The sequence below is a fragment of the Haliotis asinina genome, chromosome 7 (genome assembly GCF_037392515.1).
Source record: "Haliotis asinina isolate JCU_RB_2024 chromosome 7, JCU_Hal_asi_v2, whole genome shotgun sequence".
Classification (NCBI taxonomy): Eukaryota; Metazoa; Mollusca; class Gastropoda; order Lepetellida; family Haliotidae; genus Haliotis; species Haliotis asinina.
In genome coordinates, this window is record NC_090286.1 from 9661834 (window position 1) to 9685323 (window position 23490).

Below are 23490 nucleotides of genomic sequence, written 5' to 3' on the forward strand. Positions count from 1 at the left end.
TTCAGTGCATACACTGTATTTAACAAAAGGTTATATTTTTGAGATGTTTGTCTCAGTTTCCTTGTGCTAAGTCATGTCCAGTGTGTCTAGGCATATCATAGTGTATTGTAGCCTACAGTGTGTCCCTGCAGCCGTCCAATGTAGGTACATGAATTATATACACAAGTGAAACGTATTTATTCCAACTAGTATGGTAACTGCTAGTTTTGAACCAAGTCCTTATATAAGACTTATTTTTTGAAAATATCGTGTCCATGGCCGTCAGGCTGTGACCAGCATTGACCAGTGATGACAACCAACATTATACAACTATAGACTGGTTAATATTGCTTTTATGCAGGTATTTCGAACACTGATATACTGACATATATCATGTATATAGTTTGTTGATGTTCTATGATTATCATAGGACTTGCAGTGTTTTACATGTAACACGTTTGTTGACACATATGTAGATATTGAGATTAGTTGTGCTGTTCTTTGTTGTACGTACACAGGAACAGTGTCACAAAATAGCATAATACTTCAGATTTCTGATGGTTTTGCATTTACCATAATTACTCTCATACAAGCCCTCTCTTAGCAAGATAGGCAATGATATTTACTACCTTCAGATTTTTCAAAGAGTTTATTTCTTAATACCTGTTTGTGAATAAGTTCAATCATACTCCGATTCCAGTAGTCTCCATTTCCAATATTTGTAAAATCGGTCAGATCAGTATTTTCACACATACTTTGCAAGAGCTGTTTAGTGCCCCTCTAGTTTATCAGAATGACATATCCTGTCTAAAATATTGGAATAATTATGGTAACAACCGATGTATGTCAGCTTTACACAATAACCAGTGCTAACTCCGTCCACGTGTGATGATATTTATCAAGAGTTTTTCTAGTTTGATAACAGTATTTTGAGCAGAGTGTTGTTGATATTATTCACCAGTACATTCCTATAGTCCCATTTGCCTGTCATTGACACACGAATACCATTTACATGTTTTGTTTTTGCCTAAATTAGGAATGATCTTGTATAATGTGATTTTTTTTCATTTACTGCACCCAGATCATGTGATATCTACAAGAAAAATGGCATTTCATTTTTCTTTAGAGGGACAGCTGTGATTTTCCAGATTCTAAATTTTGTCTTAAGCATATTTTTGTCAGGATCTCAAGCTTATGCAGACTTGTTGAAAACGCTATAACCCAACTTGGTGATTGATGTTTTTCCAGTAATTCCAGATTTTTTTCAATAGTTCAACAGTCTCAAAGTAACATTCATAGTGTGCCATTTTTTTCACCAGCAGTGATAAATATGGATTATTTATTTTCTTTTTAATTATTATCTGAATAAATATGTGTTAAGGACCATTCATAATTTACAGCTATGGGGTGGGAGTGGGGGAAAGGAACAGAGGTGATGATTTTAATGGGGAGTCTCCCACTTTGCTTGGGGAAGGTAGGTTTATTTGTACGTAAACATATTATGCATAAAAAACATCGGGGGCTGGGGAGTGCGATTGTTCACTTACTTACTTTGTACATAAATTAGGGGGTGGGGGGCAGTCACATTGTGCGTGCTTCACCATAATAATCATCACACACCCTGTTGCCATAAATTATGAACAATCCCTTATGAAATGTCATTTGGGTCTCATGCTCATGAACAGATGAAAAATACTGTTTTGAATATATTAGATAAGGAATCTAGATATCTCTGTTTTCAGGAACAACTTACCCATTCTTAACCTTTCACAACCTTGAGACAAGTGGAGACAACTATGAATGTTTAATTACTTTGTATGTATTCCAGGTTTCACAGAATGTTTCTTATTTGTTTCTTTGGAATATTATGATAATAACAAACAAACAAACAAACCTCATGTTAACAACGACGCTCAGCTGTAAATCATTAATGATGATAATTTGGATTTGTACGTATCATAACCAACATGAAGCATATTTAGTGCACATGGCTACCAGGCCATCAGGTGTTTGATTTAAGAGAGGGGGATTATAAAGGGCAACGTAACAGTGGGGTGCATCAGTTGAACTTTTAATTTTTGTATATATTACGAATTTGTAAATTTGCTAGAAGTATGGGGCGGTTTGGTTTTTGTTTTCTTCAGGTGGGTGTTTATTCATCTTTTTTTTTGCTATATTTTTTTAAGGAGATGTTTTATATTGGTACTATACTGAACAGCAAAAGAAATGCTAGTTTAGAAAAAATGACATCTCATAAAAGTAAGTTTTCATGTTTATGTCTTCTATTTAAAAACCTGACCAAAAAAACTGTTGCATTTCTTTTCCTGTTTAAGATATTTGTTGATGTGAGATTACAAACCCCACACAGACCGATTTTCATTAGAAATTTGAAAAATTAATGAAAGCATGAGATTAATGAGAAAATATGCATGATGATGCATGTTTCTCTGAACATATTGGAGTATATTGAACACAACACTGACCAGAAACAATGGCAAATCATCAGTAATTAACTACTACATTTTGACATTTCTTACCAAGTTCAAGGTTAAGTGTGATCAGGAAGTTCACACAAGTTGATCAGTTGCCAATGTGTATGGCGTGGCGGCATCTTTTTTCATGTCTTAGTGGGCCAAATAAGAAAAGTGAAATGTTTTGGGGGCATCAGCGCATTTTTATTTGCGCACGTAACAATTTTTTATTGCCATTTAAAAAAATGATTTTGTCTTGGTCGCGTCCGATCGTCCATTTGTCCACTCTAAGACTGGGTGTCTGCAAGAACAAGAGTGACTGAACCTACAATTCATTTACACTTGCTAAACTTTCCAAGCTGAATTTCTGAGAAAAAAAAACAAAAAAACAAAACTGTGTTCCAGCCTGATCACTTTTTTTTCTATCAAAAATTACAAAAAAATGGCCTCCCACCCTCGTCACTTTTGAAAAAAATGTGCCTGAGAAACATTTATTTTTTTTATGTCACCTTACAAGAAAAAAAGCATGTCCTGGACAGTGATAGCTGTTATGGTGAATGTACCACACTGCTGAATACATTCAAAGGATCACAATTACTTGGGTAACAATGCTTGTACCTGTACAGTCTTCATCATAGACCAGAGCTAATCTGAATAATTGAACACTCTCATTAATTTCACGACATACTTAGGGCCTGGCATCGACACTCGGACTAATTAGGTGACACATAAATTTCGTGATTTACATCACATTCTACCATGCTGAACTCCAGTATTTCACAATATACTTTTAATGAATCCTTTTGGGTTGTTTTGTGGGATTTTGTTTAACTCCATATCAATGAATTTTAGTTTGATGTTATATTTTGGCATATATGACATTTAAGAAAATGTTAAATCTTTAAATATATATTTGTTCTGAATATGAATATGCATCGTATCTTAGATTCTGTTTTGAGTGCTTAGTTATTTAGGAATCACATTAATTATAGGAGTATGATTGATATAGTGTACTAAAGTAATATACTTGACTATTGTCTTGTTTTTCGTTTCTTCAGTGTCTTTGCGAGAGTGAGGGGTGAGTTTGGTTTTATGCCACTTTTAGCAATATTGCAGCAATATCACGGCCACAGACTCACACAAGTGGGGAATGGAACACTTGAGCCACTAGGCTACCGCACCACACCAGTTTCTTTGAATATACTGACTGGTTCTGCATGGGGATGGAGTGTCTTCCATAGGAGCAGAAGGTCAGTGGTTCGATCCTTGACAGTGTAATCCAAACATGTTAAAATATGGTACTTGTTGTTTCCCAGCCTGTCATGTTCTTTCATCCCTGTGTCACGGGGGATTGCTTCCTATGAGTGAATGTTGTTTCTTTTTCAAGACAGAAATATTATTACCAGTCAAACAGATCTTTCCAAGCAAACGAATGACTTTCAGCAAGAGCAGTGGTGTGACGCATACACATCGATGCATGAATCCATGGACTGCCGATACAGTGAATCGACACCAAGTCTTACATCGTTCAATATCTTGATATGTTACTTGGGCCACAATATCCAGTGCTGAACTTAGAATACTGACGAATCATATTTGTCAAGAAAGATAATAAATACTTATTTTCCCTTCATAAGTAAACATTTTCTCAGAAATTCTTGCAGCACAAATTGTGTCAGACATGCAGTCTAAGTGAACTTAGTTTCAGTACTTTTTGTTACACTCCACTACTGAGTCTAATGAAACCTAGTTGGAGGTCGTGTCGGACTCAGTAGTGGAGTGTAATGAAAAGTACTGACACGAAGTTTACTTAGATTGCGCTCGCATACTATTAACATTCACAAAGTCCCTGATTAAACATGATTACCTCATTTCTGAATGAACATTAAACAATGCTAGCGGAATTTGACGGAATTTTAAAACTGGTTTCAGTTTCATCTTAAGCAATTTCATAGTAAGAATAACAGATGTAAGTATCTTGATAGTTATGGTATCATCACCCTTATATCAGGATTTCTACTGTATCGCAGCTCAACTGCACAATACTTTGGCAATATATTGTGACAGCAATTTTAGTATTGTGGTATATTGTACCACTTGCTGATACCACTGCCAGCACAAGGCATGACTAGATATATGGAGCAAGTCCTGTCTTGACCATCGCAACCCCACTTCAGCCCGATCTTCATACATAACAGGCATGATAGTTTGACAGTGAATCTTCATAAATTCTCCTGAAGTCACCACCTAATACACCATATTTCATCTGATGTTACATAAAATACACAAAACAAATAACATATCATTTATTCTTTAAGTGATCCATAAAAATGTATACAATTCCCTCACTGGTCTGCATTTACAATAAATGTAGTACAATCCCATGATGCCTTGACTTTTCCATGTTTCCAATCTCATACAGTCCCAAACATCAGATTGGATAAAATCATGGCAACAATATACTTAAGCAAATAACAGCATTTATCTTTCCTCACACATAAATGACACTGAGCACTCCTGTTCTATGTACCCTGTGTACAAGCGAGATGCATTGCAAAATAACCTGCTGCCAAGAGCAACTCATTCGGTACTTCATGGTAGTTACATTTTTATCTCGAATAACATTAAATGATGCATGATGCACATAAACTACTGATGTCTTGCGAATGGAAAGGGAAGGGAGATAACTCTAAATCTGTTTTTCTTTTGTTATCTGCAAAATTTAGCGATGGCTATGAAAACATTTGATTCTCTTTCCAATAGATAAATTTTGACAAAATGTTCAAATCTAGTCCTTGTGAGTAGTAAAAAGGGGAATTACATCACGGTGACTTTACTAAGACAATACCGTGCGAGAAAAAACGCCAAGATGCAAGGTTTGAATCGTTTAATTCACACAGGTTGGTTGAAGTGTACGATCTGATACCCACGCTTCAAACAGTTCAAAATTAACATTGAGTTGTTCAGTAAGATAAATATGTTGTTCGCTTGTCACGAGGGGACCATGGGTTGAGGTACCCTCAGTGTTTGTCTATGTTCCCTTCATGCAAGGGTATCTCAACCCATGGTCCACTCATGACCAGTTAACAGCTTATAATGTTCCATAGAAAAAGGACAAGGTATGTGATATGAGTCCTTTAGGGTCTGTAGAACAACCAAATTTGAGAATCTGAGAATTTCAGAAGGGGTTTCAAATATCAGAATGAGTTCTTTATCTCAGATGAATTTCTATTGTGACAATACTTGAAGGAAGTCTCATAACCCCAAGAATAATCTCTTAAATAAACTGTACTTAAAAAGACTGTCCTTAAATAAACTGTACTTAAATGTACTCAGAGATACTGAGTAAAACATTATAATAATATAGAGTTAAGAAAGAACATTGTTCTGCAACAATCAATCAATCATCTATTTTCTTCAAAACCATGAAAAAGAGTTGACTGTCTTGCAAAACGTATTTCAAGTTCAAATTCTAGGCAGCTACAAAACCTCTCACACCTACGTAAGCATCCCTCTTCACTCAGCAACACGTGATGTGGTTTCTGAACCAGGTTCATGAATAATGAATTTATTCTCTCTGTAAATATAAGAACAGACTCACATGAAGTTGTCCTTATCTCAACCTCATTATAACAATCATACATATATACCACTACTTCATAGTACTTCACTGTGCTTCACACGACATTCCTCCATCATCCATGCAGGTATATTGAAGTATTCATCAACACTCCATAGTCTTCAATGTACATTTCTCCATCATCAATGGTCAATTCTTCATGTACTTGAATACACTGATTCGATTCATCACAGATTAATACACATGGTATTTCAAAGTATTGTATTCACAGACACGTTTGAAACAATCTGGTCATGCATACATTGAAGTTGGCTGGAGTATCATCTTTTTCAAACATGTAACAGTCAGAAGGAAAGCTAGCAGCCAGAAACAATGCTAATAACTGTGACTTACCATCCCTAGCAAAAACAAATTAAAACTGAAACGGTACAAAATTTTGTCCAGTTATGTTTAGTTGGAAATTTGACAAAGTTGTGTTCTCCTATCATTCAAGCAAAGTGATACAATATGATTTTCTTACCACCAGGAAAATAGTTTGACAAGTGTAACCTGTAGATAAGCTGACAACATTCTTTATACTGCTTTTTTTATGAAATATGGGATTACTGTCACTAAACAACAGTCACTGCTGTTCTGGGTTGTCCTGTTGATACCCAGTCAGAATAAGCTTAGTTTTACACCACATTTAGCAAAATTCCAGCAATATCCCTGAAGAGAGCACCAAAAATGGGCTTCAAACATTGTGCCCATGTGGGGAATTGATCCCAGTTATTCAGCACGAGGATCGAATGCTCTAACCACTGCCCCAGCCAGGTCAGAACCCACACCAGTCCACCCTAGCATTTATACTTGGCGATGGAGAAGTATACTGAAGCCCATAAAATGTGATCATATGTCCATCCTAAGTACAAACAGAGTCGAACACTGTTGTGGCAGTCTTTGAGGTGTGGAACTGTGATTGTCTCATGGTAAAGGATTGGTCCCAGCATATTCCTCTTTCATCAACAGTTTGCGGCTGTCAAATGTGGGATAACTCATACTGACATTGGTCCCTTCAACTTCAACACAACAGTATGTCTGCAACGATTCACACAGACCTCTATTCCATTCGATTTTCGATACTGGACCCTTGATTTGATCATTTTTAATTTGATTCTTCATACAAGTAATAAGATCTGATTTCATTTAACTCTCAGAGTTGTTTTTCTAGTGTGAAGTCCATTGTCAGATTAGCTATGTTTACTAACAACAATTCTCAGTGGATAAATAGCCTGGCATCAACCAATTACATTTTGCCTAATATGTGCGCTCAAAACTGCCTAAGTTGGAGTCAAAATTGGTTGTGTGGAAATAACTTAAATAGGTATTCAAATAATTACAATCGTGGTAATGGTTATCGCAAATCAAAACTAGGGTCTCAGATTTGATTTTCGATGAATCGAACTGAATCGTTTCAGCCCTACACATCAGTGTTAGACTCTTATAGACTATTAATACACCTGTAACATTTCTTTGGGTTACACAGACTTGAATGGAAGCAATGTGACAGCAGTGTTATTCAAAGAATCCTCGGGATTCTGTGTTCCTGGAATGATGCTGCTACATCGCCGTCTGTTCATGTTGGAGCAGCGCTGTCCTGACTGAACGCCTCGTACACATTGGCAGAAAACGTCTTCACCTCATCAAGCAGGAGCTGCTCCTGATAAAGACAAACAGCAAGTGACAATGATGCTACTGTACGCACTCTTCCCCAACATCACTGTGGAGGAGAGGATACTTACAACTAACAATCCAAGAAACAAAATCACGGCACAGATTTGGTATTTACAATCAGAGGTGTGATTGGCTTGATTGGCTTGTTGTTTAACACAAAACTCATCAATATTCCAATAGTGTGTTAGCAATTTGTAAATAAGCCTTGACTATACAAACACTGATTGATGTATCTGTCCCAACAATCCAGCTACAATAAACACAGGGAGTATGGACAAAGGAAGGATGTATTTACCTGTATGAACGGGTTGGGAGCATCGCTGCAGATTCGGAAGACCAGGCTGCTGATGACTGGGATAAGCTTAGCTACAGGAATGACGACCTCATAAAGACTGCTGACATAAAAATAACAACAAGCACTGTCACTTTAATGACATGATCCCCTAATGCAAATTATCAAATCAAACTTCATGCTGAAACCTTCAAGGTGTCGCAGTGATCGTGAAAATGATGTGAAGGTCACCAAAATCAATTGGGCCCTACACCATCTGTAGATGAAGCTTGATGTCAAATATGAAGAGAATCCAACGACTGGTTCTTCAGATAAGATATTAAGATATCTAAACATGCTGAAACCTTCAACGTGTCAGTGTTACCTTGAAAATGATGTGATGCCCACTAAAAATCAACTGGGCCCTAAGCCATCATTAGATAAAGCTATGAATAAAATCTAGCAATCAGTTCTTGAGATATCTCTTGAGATATTAACTCAGTCAAAGGATCACCTAACATGATCTTCATTATCTGCTCCCTGGGGAATATACTACTCCGACTGTTCATGAGGCAATAAAAGTGTAATTCTGTACCAGTGCTTTCTGATCTGCAGCAGGGTGGAGGGGTAGCCTAGTGGTTAAAGTGTTCACTGGCACAGACTGATGATTCCATTCCTAAGAATCTATTTACACTCAGAGTACTATGTAAATAAATAAATATCTCAAATGATTCAAGTGATAGGAATATATAATAATTATTTGTAAGCTTACAATAGTCTATGTTAGCATGTGTCTTCAGCATGATCGAACATAAATGTATCTAAAAAATCAGTAATTATTTTGAATTAGAAACAAAACAGCTGTGTGGTTCAGAAAGCATGATGCCAATATCCTCAAACCATCAGCCTTAGTCAACATGTTGGGTGTAATACTGCTTCATAAAGTATTCCACACCACTGTTGACCAATGAGCATCGTGCTAACAATGGAGATATATAATCACGGGTGAGCATGGTTTCAAACCTATGACCATGGAATTCTATAGTCCAAGTGATGAATACCATTTATATGAGTTAACTTTAACCATTCCACAACTGGCCCCTGTTGATGTACAAAAACATACAAATTTCTCTCACTACATACCTTTCTGAAGACATTTGACGTTTATAATGTTCTGCTACTCCATCCAGCAGACGAGCGAACCCACGGTCCAGACATGTCTGCAGAACAGTGTGGAAGTCCGTACTGAAATAGGAAATATGTTAGAGATCAGAAATCTTCCATCCAATTCTTTGCATGTTAGGACGTATATACTCTACTTTACCTCTGCTTATCCATAACTGTTTACACGTCAGTGATTAATTTTGTTTTATATCAACATTCACTGATCATAGTATTTGTGACTTAAGCTTCTTTATCAACAGCAATATTCCAGCTATATGGCTGCTGTCTGTAAATAACTGAGTCTGGACCAGACAACCCAGTGATAAACAGCATGACCATCTACACAATTGGCATGCGATGATGTGTCAACAAAGTCAGCAAGTTGATTATGACCCAATCCTGTACCAATATTGGAGGCACACAGCAAGCAGAAACAAAACTAAAGAGATTTCTTGATAGTCACCAGATAGTGATTTGTTACCCGATTCTTAGTAGTCCAAAACTATTGCCAACAGAGGTACTATTCAGATGAAGAGAAGACTAGTAGTTCGTTCATGCCCTATCTAAGGGACACAACTCTGTGGTCCTGTCTAAGGGACACAACTCTGTCATCAGTGTACCAGAGTACACAACCATTTACTCCACCAACATGATGGGTAAGTGAGTAAGTTAAGATTTATGCCCTTTATAGCAATATTCCAGCAATATCACTGTAGGGAACATCAGAAACGGGCTTCACACATTGTACCCACATGGGGAATCAACCCAGGTCTTTGGCGTGACGAGCAAACACTTTAACCACTAGGCTACCCAACCATCACCATGACAAGAACAAGGACGAGAAAAAATCTTCTCAAGGAAAATTGGTCATTATACTATCAGCAAGTGATCTGAGTTGAAGTGTTTTCATATTTACCTCTCTAACACATCCCTTGTTTCCGTGACAAGCTTCTCATACACAATGTCCTCTTGACTGACTAGCACCTGAAAGATAAATTACACGTCATGAATACTGTTTGACGTTGTTGTCATTGAAATCAAAACATTCATTTACTGACACTGTTTCCTTGAACATATCCGATCCACAACAGATAGTTTTGAAAGACATGTCGTATATAGTTGGCTAAAGTTTCAATAATTCTTTATCAATAATTGTGCCAAATAAACAGTGATTGCGAAAACTTCAAGCTGAAAAATAATGTACATCAATAACAAAGCTGGAAAACCTTAACATGCTCATAACAAAGCATAATATCTGCCCATATACTATCAAAATGTAAACGACAAAACTTAATGTTTTCCATTTAATGCTTCAATCTGTCATTGATATTGATAGGGAACATGCCAAGAATGACAGACGAAAATGAACTACAATATTTAATCAGCCACACTTTTATAGCCACATGTGCATGTGACATTATTATCACATATTTGACACATATTTCAGTTTATTGTGCATCATTTTCAAGTTTCAACTTTGCAACAATACATGAATATATAAATTTGCTGTTTCAAAAATTGTGAAGACAATACTAAAATAAATGGAACATCGAACAGCCCGCTGATCACTAAGGAGTTAAGCCAATCTAGAATGTTGACAGATGTTGTGAAACAGGATGATGACAGCAGGACTTACAAAATCAGGCACTTGTTCTGCTGGCAGCATGTATTGTGATAGCGGCATTGTCGGAATGGTTGAAGCAAGTCCTACATTGCCACACTCCACACGCTCTCGTATGTGTGTCACAAGTGATTGCATGTTGGAATAGGACATCCGCTCCTTCAGTGATACACTAGAAAAACCAACACAAAACCAAAATCTTAAAGAAACACATTTGTACCATTTTCTGACACATGATCAGTGATAACGTGAGGATAAAAGGAAGTTGCTTAGGCTATTTTCATTCATTTTTGTATCTGACCAAAATTGAACAAAATATACATTTCAGATAATATTTTATACATCACTTTTCATATCGTCCTGAGCCCCGGTTCACAAACCTCTTGTCAGCTTAAGACCTTGTAACTTTTTTCGTAACTAGCATTCGTAACTCTATGTTACAGTATCGACAGAGCGAATGCTACGAGAAAATTTACGAGATCTTAGACTTACAAGACCACAGTGAAATGAGGTCCAGGGTCTAGACTGCCGAAGCTCTCTTACCACTAAGATACGCTTTAAGTGCCATACATTAAAGGTCACAAGCAACGTAAAACACAACTTTGCAGATTCTGATGCCTTTCATTAAGCATTTAAATGCCAAATATAAAAAATGCCAATTCAAGTTGAAAAAAAAAAACGTGATGAAAAAAAGCCAGCAAAATCAAAGTTCAAACGATTCACTTAAGTGGTTTCAACAGCTATACTTCACTGCAATCATAATGCATGCGCAGTGAATAGGTTTGAGGAGCTTGAAACGGTATGTCTGCCCGAAGTATGAGGTTGTGAGCAGTAGTCCAATCTTCGTTGTGTGCACAAACAAGTAAATGATCTACTCACTGCATAAAAAAAAACATGTCGATCGTGATAAGCAAATTCTATCACAGAGAAAACTCAATGTTTGGTTTATTGACACCTATATGTCTGCCTATCTATCTGCTAATGACAACATGCAATGCACAACATCAATTACAGTAATTTGAAATTAACACCTATTAGGCTTATAAGCCATAAACAAAGAGCCGACTAAGCACACACAGGCAACTGAACCAGAGGCCAATGACAAGGTGTCGTTACACATGAGTGCACACCCACCGGCCCTGACTGGGTTTCGTATCGAGCTACTTTGTTTCGAGGAAGGTAAGCCTATGTACAAAAGTCTGCACTTTTGATTTGTGATTACATGCTCACAATTTTGTTTATTTGTTTTTTCACAATCACCAGTGCATCTTATATATCATGAACAAGTGATAACTGTGTTCTAATTATGTTTGATTTTTTTTGTTGCATGTGAACTTTAACATTAACATACGACTTTCTTAGCGATAAGACAGCTTCAAAAATCTAGGCCCTGGCCGTGGCCCCAATTTCACAAAGCTATCATATCAATCGTCTTAAGCCTATGTCAAAGTATAGGAGGTACACCAGTCATGATAGTTTTTTTAAATGGGGCCCATGTCTGTGAGATACTGAAGCAAGTTTTAATAACAAAGTGATGGTTTGAATCTAAAAACAGACATAAAAACCAAAACATCTGATAAGGATACAGAGATATTTAATGCTGTGACAAAACATGCCAACAATCATTTATTGAACTGTGAATCCATGTTTTACCATCTCTAAATGAAGCTGAACATGCTTTAGTTCCATGGCCGTTTCATGTGTAAACTGATATTAACTTACCTACTAAACTCTCTCTTCACAGCTTGTTCTACTATTGTTGCTAAATCAGGCAAACCTGAAATGATACATATCTTTTTTCACGTTTCCAATATGATCAGAGATTTGAAGACTTAAGATTGGGGAAGGGAGGTGAAAAGATAGCGATTATCACTAATCTCTTATTTTATCTCCTAGCATTGTCATATACTAAGGACAGTCAAGGACAGGCCATCTATTAACAGCTCCTAAGGTCATATCAGTTTGTGTGCGGTTTTGTGCATAAACCACCACAGTTCACAAATCAGGTAAAGTTAAGTATCATTAATCACAGAGTCCTTGGATGGGTGACCGTGTCTGGCAGCTTGTAGAGTTTGTAGAACTTGTGTCAAGTGAGTTTGTTCAAAATTGCCTGTCAACAAGATCATTTCAGCTTGTTTAGTTTAATGAAGAACGTCCAATCAAAACTCTGCAATATGCATCAGTTGTGACTTAATTTAAAATCAACAGATATTATGGACAATTATAAAATACAAATACTACAACATTTCATCTAATTTCATGAGCAACCCTCAAATGAAGCCATTTCCAACCTTTCCCCTCTGACAGATACCCACCTTCACTGATGAAGTGTTTGATGAGGGAGAGGTACTTCTCCTGTACAGACTGGGGGATCTGGCTTCCAGAATCCTCAGTCACCTGACGAAACATGATGTCTTGATCAGAACTGAGTACTGTTTAACACTGTAGCATAAACACTGCTCAAAAGAAGTTAAAGAACTGTAGATCATAATTATCATGAACGTGAAATATTCTGTCATGGAATAGTAATAAAAACAGTGCTGGGTGTTCTTCTACAAATCCAATAACCAAGGGATATCATGCTGGCCTTCCAATTATTGTCTGGACCAGAAAAACTAGAGACAGTGTATGAAATAGCATCTGCCCGGTGGCCCACTGCATGCTAGTTAAATGGCGAGCTTACAACTTTATTTTATGGCTGGACCTGTGCACCAATACATTTTCCAAGGGCATATATTTGACAATGTGATTGACTCTGGGAAATATTTCGAAAATAATTTACAATTGTGGTAACTAGATGATGTCTGTATAGTTCACAAGACCCATGAAGGTCCCGGGGTAGAATAGGCCTTCAGCAACCCATGCTTGCCATAAAAGGTGACTCAGCTTGTCATAAGAGGCGACTAACGGGATCGGGTGGTCAGACTCGCTGACTTGGTTGACACATGTCATCGGTTCCCATTTGCGCAGATCGATGCTCATGTTGTTGATAACTGGATTGTCTGGTCCAGACTCGATTATTTACAGACCGCCGCCATATAGCTGTAATATTGCTGAGTGCGGCGTAAAACTAAACTCACTCACTCACTCACTGTATAGTTCATGGTCAATCAAACTGTAACTTCCATAGATCAACCCTCCCATTTATCTAACACTAAATGTGACTGGTCTTGAGAATGCCTTAAGCCAACGAATAATGTTGTTCTTTTATGATTGTTGTGGCATTAAATGAATTAACAGTGACCACCATGTCATGGTTTTAGTACATTTGCTTTTGCACATGTTTCAGTTTACCTCACTGCAAGTAATTCATTCATTACTTAATTTTAACACCATATCTCAAATTCCGATACTTAAAACAGGGCTTTTACTGCCTGATATTCTGTCTGGTACTTATACTGCCTGACATTCTGTCTGGTGCTTATCCTGCCTGATATTCTGTGAGGTGCTTACACTGCTCAACTTTCTGTCTGCTGCTTTTACTGCCTGATATTCTGTCTGGTACTTATACTGCCTGACATTCTGTCTGGTGCTTATCCTGCCTGATATTCTGTGAGGTGCTTACACTGCTCAACTTTCTGTCTGTTGCTTATACTGTCTGACATTCTGTCTGGTGCTTATACTGCCTGACATTCTGTCTGGTGCTTATCCTGCCTGATATTCTGTGAGGTGCTTACACTGCTCAACTTTCTGTCTGTTGCTTATACTGCCTGACATTCTGTCTGGTGCTTATACTGCCTGACATTCTGTCTGGTGAATGCCGACCCTGAAACACCTCTCCAGTTGTTGATCTGGCACTCTCCACGTCCCCAAAGTCCACACAGGACCGGAGTGTTTGTGACAAGAGACGCCAGTGCATCTCTTCAGCATGCACGACTGACCTGCCTTATTGTGTGTTATCAAAGAATCTCACATCTCTGATGAGCATGTCAAGATTTCACAGTAATTAATGTCTCATTGCTTCAAGTGAGTGATTGAGTTTAGTTTTACACCACACTCAGCAATATTCTAGCTATATGGCGGGTGTGTGTAAATAAACGAGTCTGGACCAGAGAATCCAGTGAACAACAACCTGAGCATCGATCTGCGCAATTGGGAACCGATGACATATGTCAACAGAGTCAGCAAGCCTGACCACCCGATCCCGTTATTCACCTCTTACAACAAGCATAGTCACCTTTTCTGGCAAAGCATGGGTTGCTGAAGGCCTATTCTACCCCAGGACCTTCACTGGTCATCTCATCGTTTGAAAACTAACTAGTGACAAGCGCATACATTCTTGAAGCATCAAATATTAAATGACATCAAGTCCAAGAATGCATGACAATTACATGTAATAAAATGATTACCGACATATTACTGTTCATAAAGCTTACAGGCATTAAGTTCTTCAAGAGATTAAGGTGTCAAAAAGTAAGCGTGAGTAAAGAAACATTTGATCTTGTTTTCCTGCTTGTAATTGGTGCAAGTTAAAATAAAGGCTTCACATTTCAATAACCTAAATAAGTAAATTAAACCATGACAATAAAACACATCTATCTCATCACACAATGACATCCTTAATACCAGTAGGCCAAGTATCAATAAGGGACATGGGTTCAAACAAATGACTCCACACTACAGCTGTAAAAGGCAGTTCAGCAACCGCTGCCCCACTTCAACCCTCATGAATAAATGATTCTGTTACTTACTGTTGTGTCCTTGATCTTTGCACTGTCGAGGTATATATATCCACCAATCACATTTAGTTTAACACGTAGCAGTAGACTCATTATACAACATCCATACACAGATAGGATTGACCGGGATAAACCTGAAAAAGAAGGAATTAATAAATCTTCAGTTGGTACGAATTGTGTTATTGATTTACAAAATAATTTTATTCCTTTTCCTCCATAGATGGTTGAAATTGAAAAAAACAAAATCCACATCAAATAATATTTTGCATTCTTAAAATTACTTAAACTTACTACACACAGAGATATTAAAAGATTATTTTAACATTTTTCTGAAAATGTGGACACTAACAAAGAAATGTTGCTGTTTGCTGAAAGATTTGACCTATTATTTTATCCATCTTTTAGTACTAGAAAGCATACACTTACTCATAATCTTCAATTCTTCCCACAGTTCAAACTTATTCGAAGGACTGAAAATGGAAGATGAAAATACAAACAGAGACAGGTATTCCAGGAAAAAGTGATATCCTCATTGTAACATCTATTTGTTATATCACTGTGTGTCTTCTTATTGTGTAAGGAAAACTTCATTCATGCTTGTCTTGAATGCTAACACCTTTGACGAAACCCTACACAAAGCCATGGGGTGTTAACAAATCTAGAAACAGGGATATTTGGAAAACCATAATGAGTGAGTACGTGAATGAGGTTTTATGGTGCTTTTAGCAATATTCCAGCAAAATTAGGCACCATTGTTTCCTACATTGTACCTATATGGGAAATCAAACCCTTTCACATGATGCTTTAACCACTAGACTATGCTACACTCCCAAACCATAAAGATGATGAACTGGTTTTACAACATGGCTGAAGAGGAGGCCATATTGAAAATCTGACTGAAATTCAGAGACAATCAAAGTGTCATCGCATGCATGAGATGTTACAGCTTTATTTGTGAAGTTATGTCTGAAGAGGTGATATAAATTGTGCCAGGGAATGGCATTGGGAGACATCTTGAGAATGATGGAATCGAGAAGGCAATAAAAACAGGCAGATGTGGCACACTGGCAAACTAAGACCCCATGAAACATGCAAGTCTAAACAAGCAGAAATACCAGCATATATCTACATGTAGACAAGCTTCAATGTTAACATGTTGGAGAGCTATAATGATGTAGAACTTACTTTGATTTCAGAGCAGCAGTGTGTTTCTCAGTATTGAAAACTTTCACTACCATCTCCCGAACGTTTGGCACCATTGACAACACTGAAAAACAAATGCGTAAGTTTGGTAACTCATAGCCTGTCTCACAGTCCCTGAACCACAATTTCTTTTTCGTACTGCCAATTCCTCTCTGCAATGCCAAAGCCGTAAATGAATTCATTTGGTACCATCAAATATACATATATTCAGAGACTAAGTATTAGTCTGGGTAACCCACAGCAAACACATTAAATGATGGCAATGGCTGTGCTAAATGGAGGCTCAAATATGGAGCCTAGTTACTTCTGAGCCTAATGTTATAACCAGACAATCCAGTGATGAACTGCAAGACCATCAATGTGGCAATTTCAATATGACATGAGAAAATCAAGTCAGTGAGTCTGACCACCCGATCCAGTTAGTCTTCTTACAAACATGGGTTGATGACGACAAATTCTAATCAAGATCTTCATGGGTTAATTACTTATGAACCGGCTCTCACAATATTTGAACAACTGACCATTACAAATCAATTTGAAAATTATCCCATGTGAAACATAGTAGAACTAGGCTTGGTTCATTTTAACACTTACATTTGTATCAGAAAAAGTCTTACAGGTGTTACATACTTCTTGAAAACAAATATACATATATGGAAGAAACAGGCACTGAAACAGTATCTGCCCACAGACTTTTTCCACATGCTGTAGTCAGTTTGATTATCCTTCACACACATAGCTTAAAAAATATCCAAAACTCAGACAAAGTTTACAATCATTCTTTTGTTTAAAGAATCAAATCCTCCAGGTCAAGAAGACGAAATAAGGCCTGTGAGACTGACTTTTTTGCTAAATACTGACCTGTCATATTGCATGTCCTTTGGTTGCTATCAAAGTGGTGTTGTCGTCTGAAATAAGGATGTATGTACTTAATGACAGTTATTAACAAAGATCATTTTTGTGTTCAGTTTAAGGTTGTTTTCTTTGCATGTCCTAACAGGAAAACATAAATCTCATCATTCAACATCAAAGTGTATCACAGTGTTCAGTGATAAGCATTTCTTTTAGAATCGACTATACATTTTTGAAAAAATTTGACTGTCATCTATAAACGTTAATGTGGTGAGGTCACCTACATTTCTACCTCTCTTCCACATGCACTAGACTGTTGTGTTTGGGCAATTGAACATTGTGCTAGTGTGTTTCAAAACCCCTGTTTTTCTCTGTTTTTGACAAAGTTTCATTTCACTCAAACTCAACAGATATTGAATGAGTTGCTTCACTGAATGCTCTAACATGTCGTTTAAAGAGCCCATTAAACACACAAAAAGTTGCATTTACCTTACAGTATAAGTGTCCTTAGCTTGTTTAAGTATATATATGATTACCAAATTTTAGCGAGTTCCCTTACTTTTTGTTTGTAGGTGTATTTGGGAAGCAAAACATTTATACACACCATACATAATTTAATTTAAGTACTGTTGAATCATGTAAATGAGATACATCCAACAGAGTGAAGACAATTGTTGGAATTTATTGAAAAACATGCATGAACACACGACAATAACATCAGTACACAGCTGAACAATGAAACACATCCCATCCTGAATTTCTGTAGTCTGTCTTCCTCAGATGACATTTCAGTGTTATTCAGTTTTCACAGCTGTCACCTCCATCACCATTAATAAAGGTGGGAAATCGAATGCATACAGGCTGTTGACGTTTACTTCTTATGAGAAACCTAATAGCATAGGGACAGTACTGACTAGTAGTCTTCCGATTAGTTGAAATATCAAAGTGACCAAATGACCAAGTAATCAATCACGTTTTTTCAAAATCAAACACAACCGATTTTGGAACTACTGTTTTTGTTCTTGAAATACTTGGCCATGGAACATATCTTTGAAGTTGTCAGGGCCTGAAAACTTGTTAAATTCTTACAAAACTCACTTCACTAACTGAAAAGTCATGACTGAATATTTCTTGAAGACTCCATGAAGTATATGTTCATGATATATTGTTCATCACTTTAAAGTAGTAAGTTGCATCATGTTTTATCTAAAATAACAATCTGAAATATGACATGAACCAATTTTTTTATGATTGTTCTATAGTAATGAATGAATCATCAATTGTGAGATTTCAACCAATTCCCAACATTAATACTAACACGCCATACTTTTTTGGTTTGGTTTGGTTGGTGTTTAAGATAATATTCCAGCTACAAGGCAGTGGTCTGTAAATAATCAACTCTGGACCACACAATCCAATGATCAACAGCATGAGCATGGATTAATGAAACTGGAATATAATGACATGTGTCAGCAAAGACAGCGAACCTAACCACCTGGCCCTGTTAGTTATGACAAGCAAGGGTTGCTGAAGCCCAATGCTAATGGAGATCTTCAAGGTCACACAAAATATGATGATGTTTATACACACAAGTAGATCCTCACATTCTCCTGGCTGTCTTATCAATTTTAGAATGACTACAGAACAATGATAAAACGTCTATACTGAAACTCATGATCAGTGTGCAAAAAGAGTCACTGGCCTGCTACCCTGAGGCTAGTAGCAATCCAGTTGGGCCAGTAAATCTCCATAGTCACTGGCCTAGTGAATATTCATGTGATCATCTCGTAAAGATATCACTCTTGCCGACTTGTTACAGCAAAATACACATAAATCATGCATGATTATGGCCTGATAAAAATGTTCAATCCAATTAGCAGCTTAATGATGAAACCCCTCTCATGGGTACTGTATCATATCTTCATCTATATCTTAATTTTTTGCATAGCTTCAACATTCAAATTTCAGGCTAGTGAATTTTTTTGAGGGCTAGTAACTTTCAGGAATAGCTAGCCCACCTAGACAGCAAAATTTGCAAACTATTTTGCAAACTGTTCATGATATGAACACATTATCAAGTCAATGACCCAACTGAGCATACAACGTGCCATGACATTTATGAGCTGCCATGGTCGCACTACCTTTGAAAACAAATGTTATTTGTCTGTTTATTGTTCAAAGTCACACCAAGCAATATTCCGGCTGTATCAAACAAGCCTGTAAACTATGAGATCTGGGTCAGAAAAATGTTTGGCGTGTTCAGTATCAATCCACTCAAATTGAGTTGAGTTCTAACACATTCTAACACCACTTTCAGCAATATTCCAGCAATATCAGAGTGAGAGGCACCAGAAATGGGCTTCACATGCTCTGCATGTGGCGAATCGAATCCATGTCTTCAGCGTGAGGAACAACCACCACCCCCTTTACAAATGGAGTACAATGACATCTAGAGCTAATTAAAACACTGAGTTACCACCCAATCCCATCAATTGTCTCTTACAACAAACATCAAGTGCTAATAATCAATTCCATCAAAGATCTTCACAGATTGGTTAATCAAGTTGACTGAATAATAGGGACTACTTTTCTTGCAAATTCCAAACAGTGTCCTGAATAAAATTTGATTTTGTTTCAGCCTCCAACATTTATTTGTCACTGAGCTGCTATGTACCAAATGGCAAATGTTGTCCTCAGAGTATTGTCAAAACATATTCCCACTCTTAATAATTTTTTTATCTGTAAAATTAAAATTATTTTCAAACCAGGTGGATAGTGTCTTAAAAAAGTCATTGAAAAGGCATGATATAGGTTCAATTTAAAGTGACACTGTTGTCAGCCAATCAGCCTTTGTTTGAACTTTAAGAAAATTATGAGGCCAGGGTGCAGTCTAATTTTGTTTAGTGAAACAAAATTTTCATGTCAATAGTTCTTAACTTGAGCCTTACACAAAAAAAACAGGGGACTGTTAGTATTACATACACATTTTTTATGGTTAATGCAATGAAGACTCAGTGGATGTAATCGACACTGTCAGGAATGGTGACCATTAATGACATACCGTGCAAATGCCATATACTCTTTATCTTCACCATCTCGGAACTCACGTAACCGTTTTTGTAAATACTTGTAGACAAGCCAGCCACCTGAAAAATATCAAAAACATAGGCATGATATCAAATCCTTCTCAAGCAAAATATTGTCAGATACACTCAACCAAATGCAACAACATCAATCTGCACTTTGTTGTATGAGGTTGTACATTAATCTACACCAAATATTTCTAAGATCCATCATGTTTTACATAATATTATTAAAGATATGGAGTGCATGTTTTTACACAAATCACATTTTCACTGACCATGACACAATGTACATTTAGACTGCACAACATTTACAAAGAAGTAACGACATTTTAAGAGAAAATTTAAGGCACCTACTGGACACAAAGGGGTAGCACATAAATAATTAGAGCATTTACACTGCCTCTGCTATGAAGGAAACCTGCATCATGAAAGTCAAGCTATCACAAGCATGTTCAATGTAAAGTGCAATCTCTACTAACTGCTCTGGAGAACTGATAGGGACAGAATATGGTGCAAGTCTAAGCATGTCGGTACAAAAATGAAGGAATATCAGGGATGAGAATGGAAATTTTCATTTACAGCTGAAAAGTAGTCAGGGGTCTTGGGGCCACCGGCCCCCAGCCAGGTCCAGGGCGGAGCCTGGTCGGGGGCCCAGGGGGGCGAAGCCCCCCGGAAGCTCCTGGGATTTTGGCATTTTACACACTAAATATGGCTTCTAAAATCAATATTAACACTGTATATATATTTAGACGTTTCAGAAAAATGACCCTGGGGATGTAAAAAAACGCGGATTTCCGCGGATCCGCGGAAATTTCTCATCCCTGGAATATGCACAAATACTTCCAATTTCTGAAAGAAAATATACAGACTAATCGGTGTTACAGACCCATGAAGAAACATTTACTAAAATAATCATATTGACTTTCACCACTAGAAGTCATGGCCCCTCACAAGAGGAGATTGAACAGACAGTAAAACTATAAAACATAAAACTGAAAGTGTGTAATAAGAAATTTGAAGTACTGAAAGATCAAAAGTTAACATGATTTCATGTCAAATTTTAACACAGCACACTGAAAAGATTACTCAAAATTATTTTTGACTGAACTGGTTACTGCTGCAGGATGAATTAAAATTGTTCAAATGAAGCAAGATGTTTTGCCTCATCATTGTCAACATGGTTAGTGAACTTACAAGCTTTGATTGGTTAAGACCAACACACTAGCCAAATGCGCCAGTCAATGAGGGAGCGAGGGAGTTTAGTTTAGTTTAGTTTTACACTGTATTTAGCAATATTCCAGCAATATCAAGGCAAGGGGACACCAGAAATGGATTTTACACATTGTACCAATTTGGGGAATCAAACCTGGATCTTCAGTGTGACGAGCAACACTTTAACTAACCACTAGGCCACCCAACAATGAAGAACCCTATACAGAATAAATACATTTTGATATACTCATATTCATCACAGAAGAATGAATATTAACTGTAATTTACGTAAGGTATCAAAGCATCAGGTACATGTGATAAGTTACATGCTTATACAGGTCTGGGAATTTTTCTGAAGTGGAGTAGCGCAAATTATTAACCCAACCCAGGTGTTCAGGTAACCATGGTAACAAAACCCAGCTCTAAGCTATAATGGCCACATCATGCTTTGCTATCAATTTTTAACTCTTCTGCTTATTAGACACCTGGGTAATTGGACTGAGCAGATGTTTACGTTGCTTTTAGCAATGTTCAAGCTCATGGCAAAGGCCACTAGAAATGGGCTTCACTCATTGTACCTATGTGGGAAAATGAGCCAAAGTTTTAGCGTGACAAGCGTAAACGCCTCGGTAATTGTGAAAAGCATATGGATAAAACCATGGTTCCATCATGACAATCTTAAGTCCAAGATTATCAAAGTGTCTGTTGATCTTGAAATCTCCATACACGATACATAATCGTACCTTAGATATATGTTCAAACCCATCACTTCACTGATGTTAATAATTTTCTATCATTACCTTCTTACATCTCATGTTCTAGAATTAATCAGTCTTCAAATCAGAAGACCCAAATATTTTACCCGAAAGCAAGCAAACAAACATACATTCTCTTAAAATATATGTTTACTTTTAGCAGGTAACAGATAGTTACTGCAAATTCATTAAGACGTTTGAATCTGCTGTTCTTGAAAACTGGGGTCTGACGGTAGATGACAAAATCGTCATTGTGGCTTGTCACGTTGTAATCTGTTGGTTTATTATATGTTGATGAACACACAGGGGAATAACATAAAAACAGTGGGGAATGAAATGACACGACCTAGTTGTTGACAACCACTTGCCATTTGAGCGCACTGCCCTATCCGGCTAGATCTAATTTTAGACGCCGATCGTCACTCACAAGACACGTGCACGCTCCTGTGGACTCAACCCACCTCCAAATATAAATCCCGTGAAAACAAATTTCCGCCGGTGTCTTTTGATGAAGTTCCATATACTGCAAAACATTGTCTTTGTTTAAACGGATGACAATACGTGTATTTAAGTGTGCATCACTTCTAAACCATGATCTGACTGTGTTGTGATATATTTCTACCTCACGTCTGGGAAAACGTTGCAAGGGGAGATAACTCTAACATTTACTTAATTCCTCGTTGCAGCCAAGCAATTAAGCTAACCTGTTGCGTGTCTGTTTATTCTGGTGTCCCTCGCTGTGATATTCTTAAATGAGACACAGAACTAAACTGTCTCACTCGCTTTTACAACGCACTTATGTTGCTAGGGTCTTCAACACCGGGTGAGCGAGTGTTGTTTTAGGCCGCTATTAGCACTGTGTCCTGCAACATCACCACTTGGGATCGACATCTGAAATGGGTTT

The 23490-nt window shown here is 37.2% G+C and overlaps 2 protein-coding genes across 2 annotated transcripts in view; both read right to left on the reverse strand.

The window, feature by feature from the left end:
• Nucleotides 1–23490, reverse strand: part of LOC137290201 (serine/threonine-protein kinase RIO1-like) — a 97428-nt gene that overhangs the window by 30124 nt on the left and 43814 nt on the right. The window lies entirely within an intron of this gene.
• On the reverse strand, nucleotides 4742–23229 carry LOC137290202 (peroxisomal biogenesis factor 3-like). Its single transcript, XM_067820926.1, has 13 exons — nucleotides 23048–23229; nucleotides 20595–20679; nucleotides 17543–17589; nucleotides 16664–16745; nucleotides 15905–15948; nucleotides 15491–15612; nucleotides 13115–13196; nucleotides 12522–12576; nucleotides 10815–10971; nucleotides 10095–10162; nucleotides 9158–9259; nucleotides 8039–8138; nucleotides 4742–7729 (listed from the first exon to the last, which is right to left on the reverse strand). Exons 1-13 carry the CDS (start codon nucleotides 23118–23120, stop codon nucleotides 7646–7648), a joined length of 1101 nt encoding a protein of 366 aa, XP_067677027.1. The 5' UTR covers nucleotides 23121–23229; the 3' UTR covers nucleotides 4742–7645.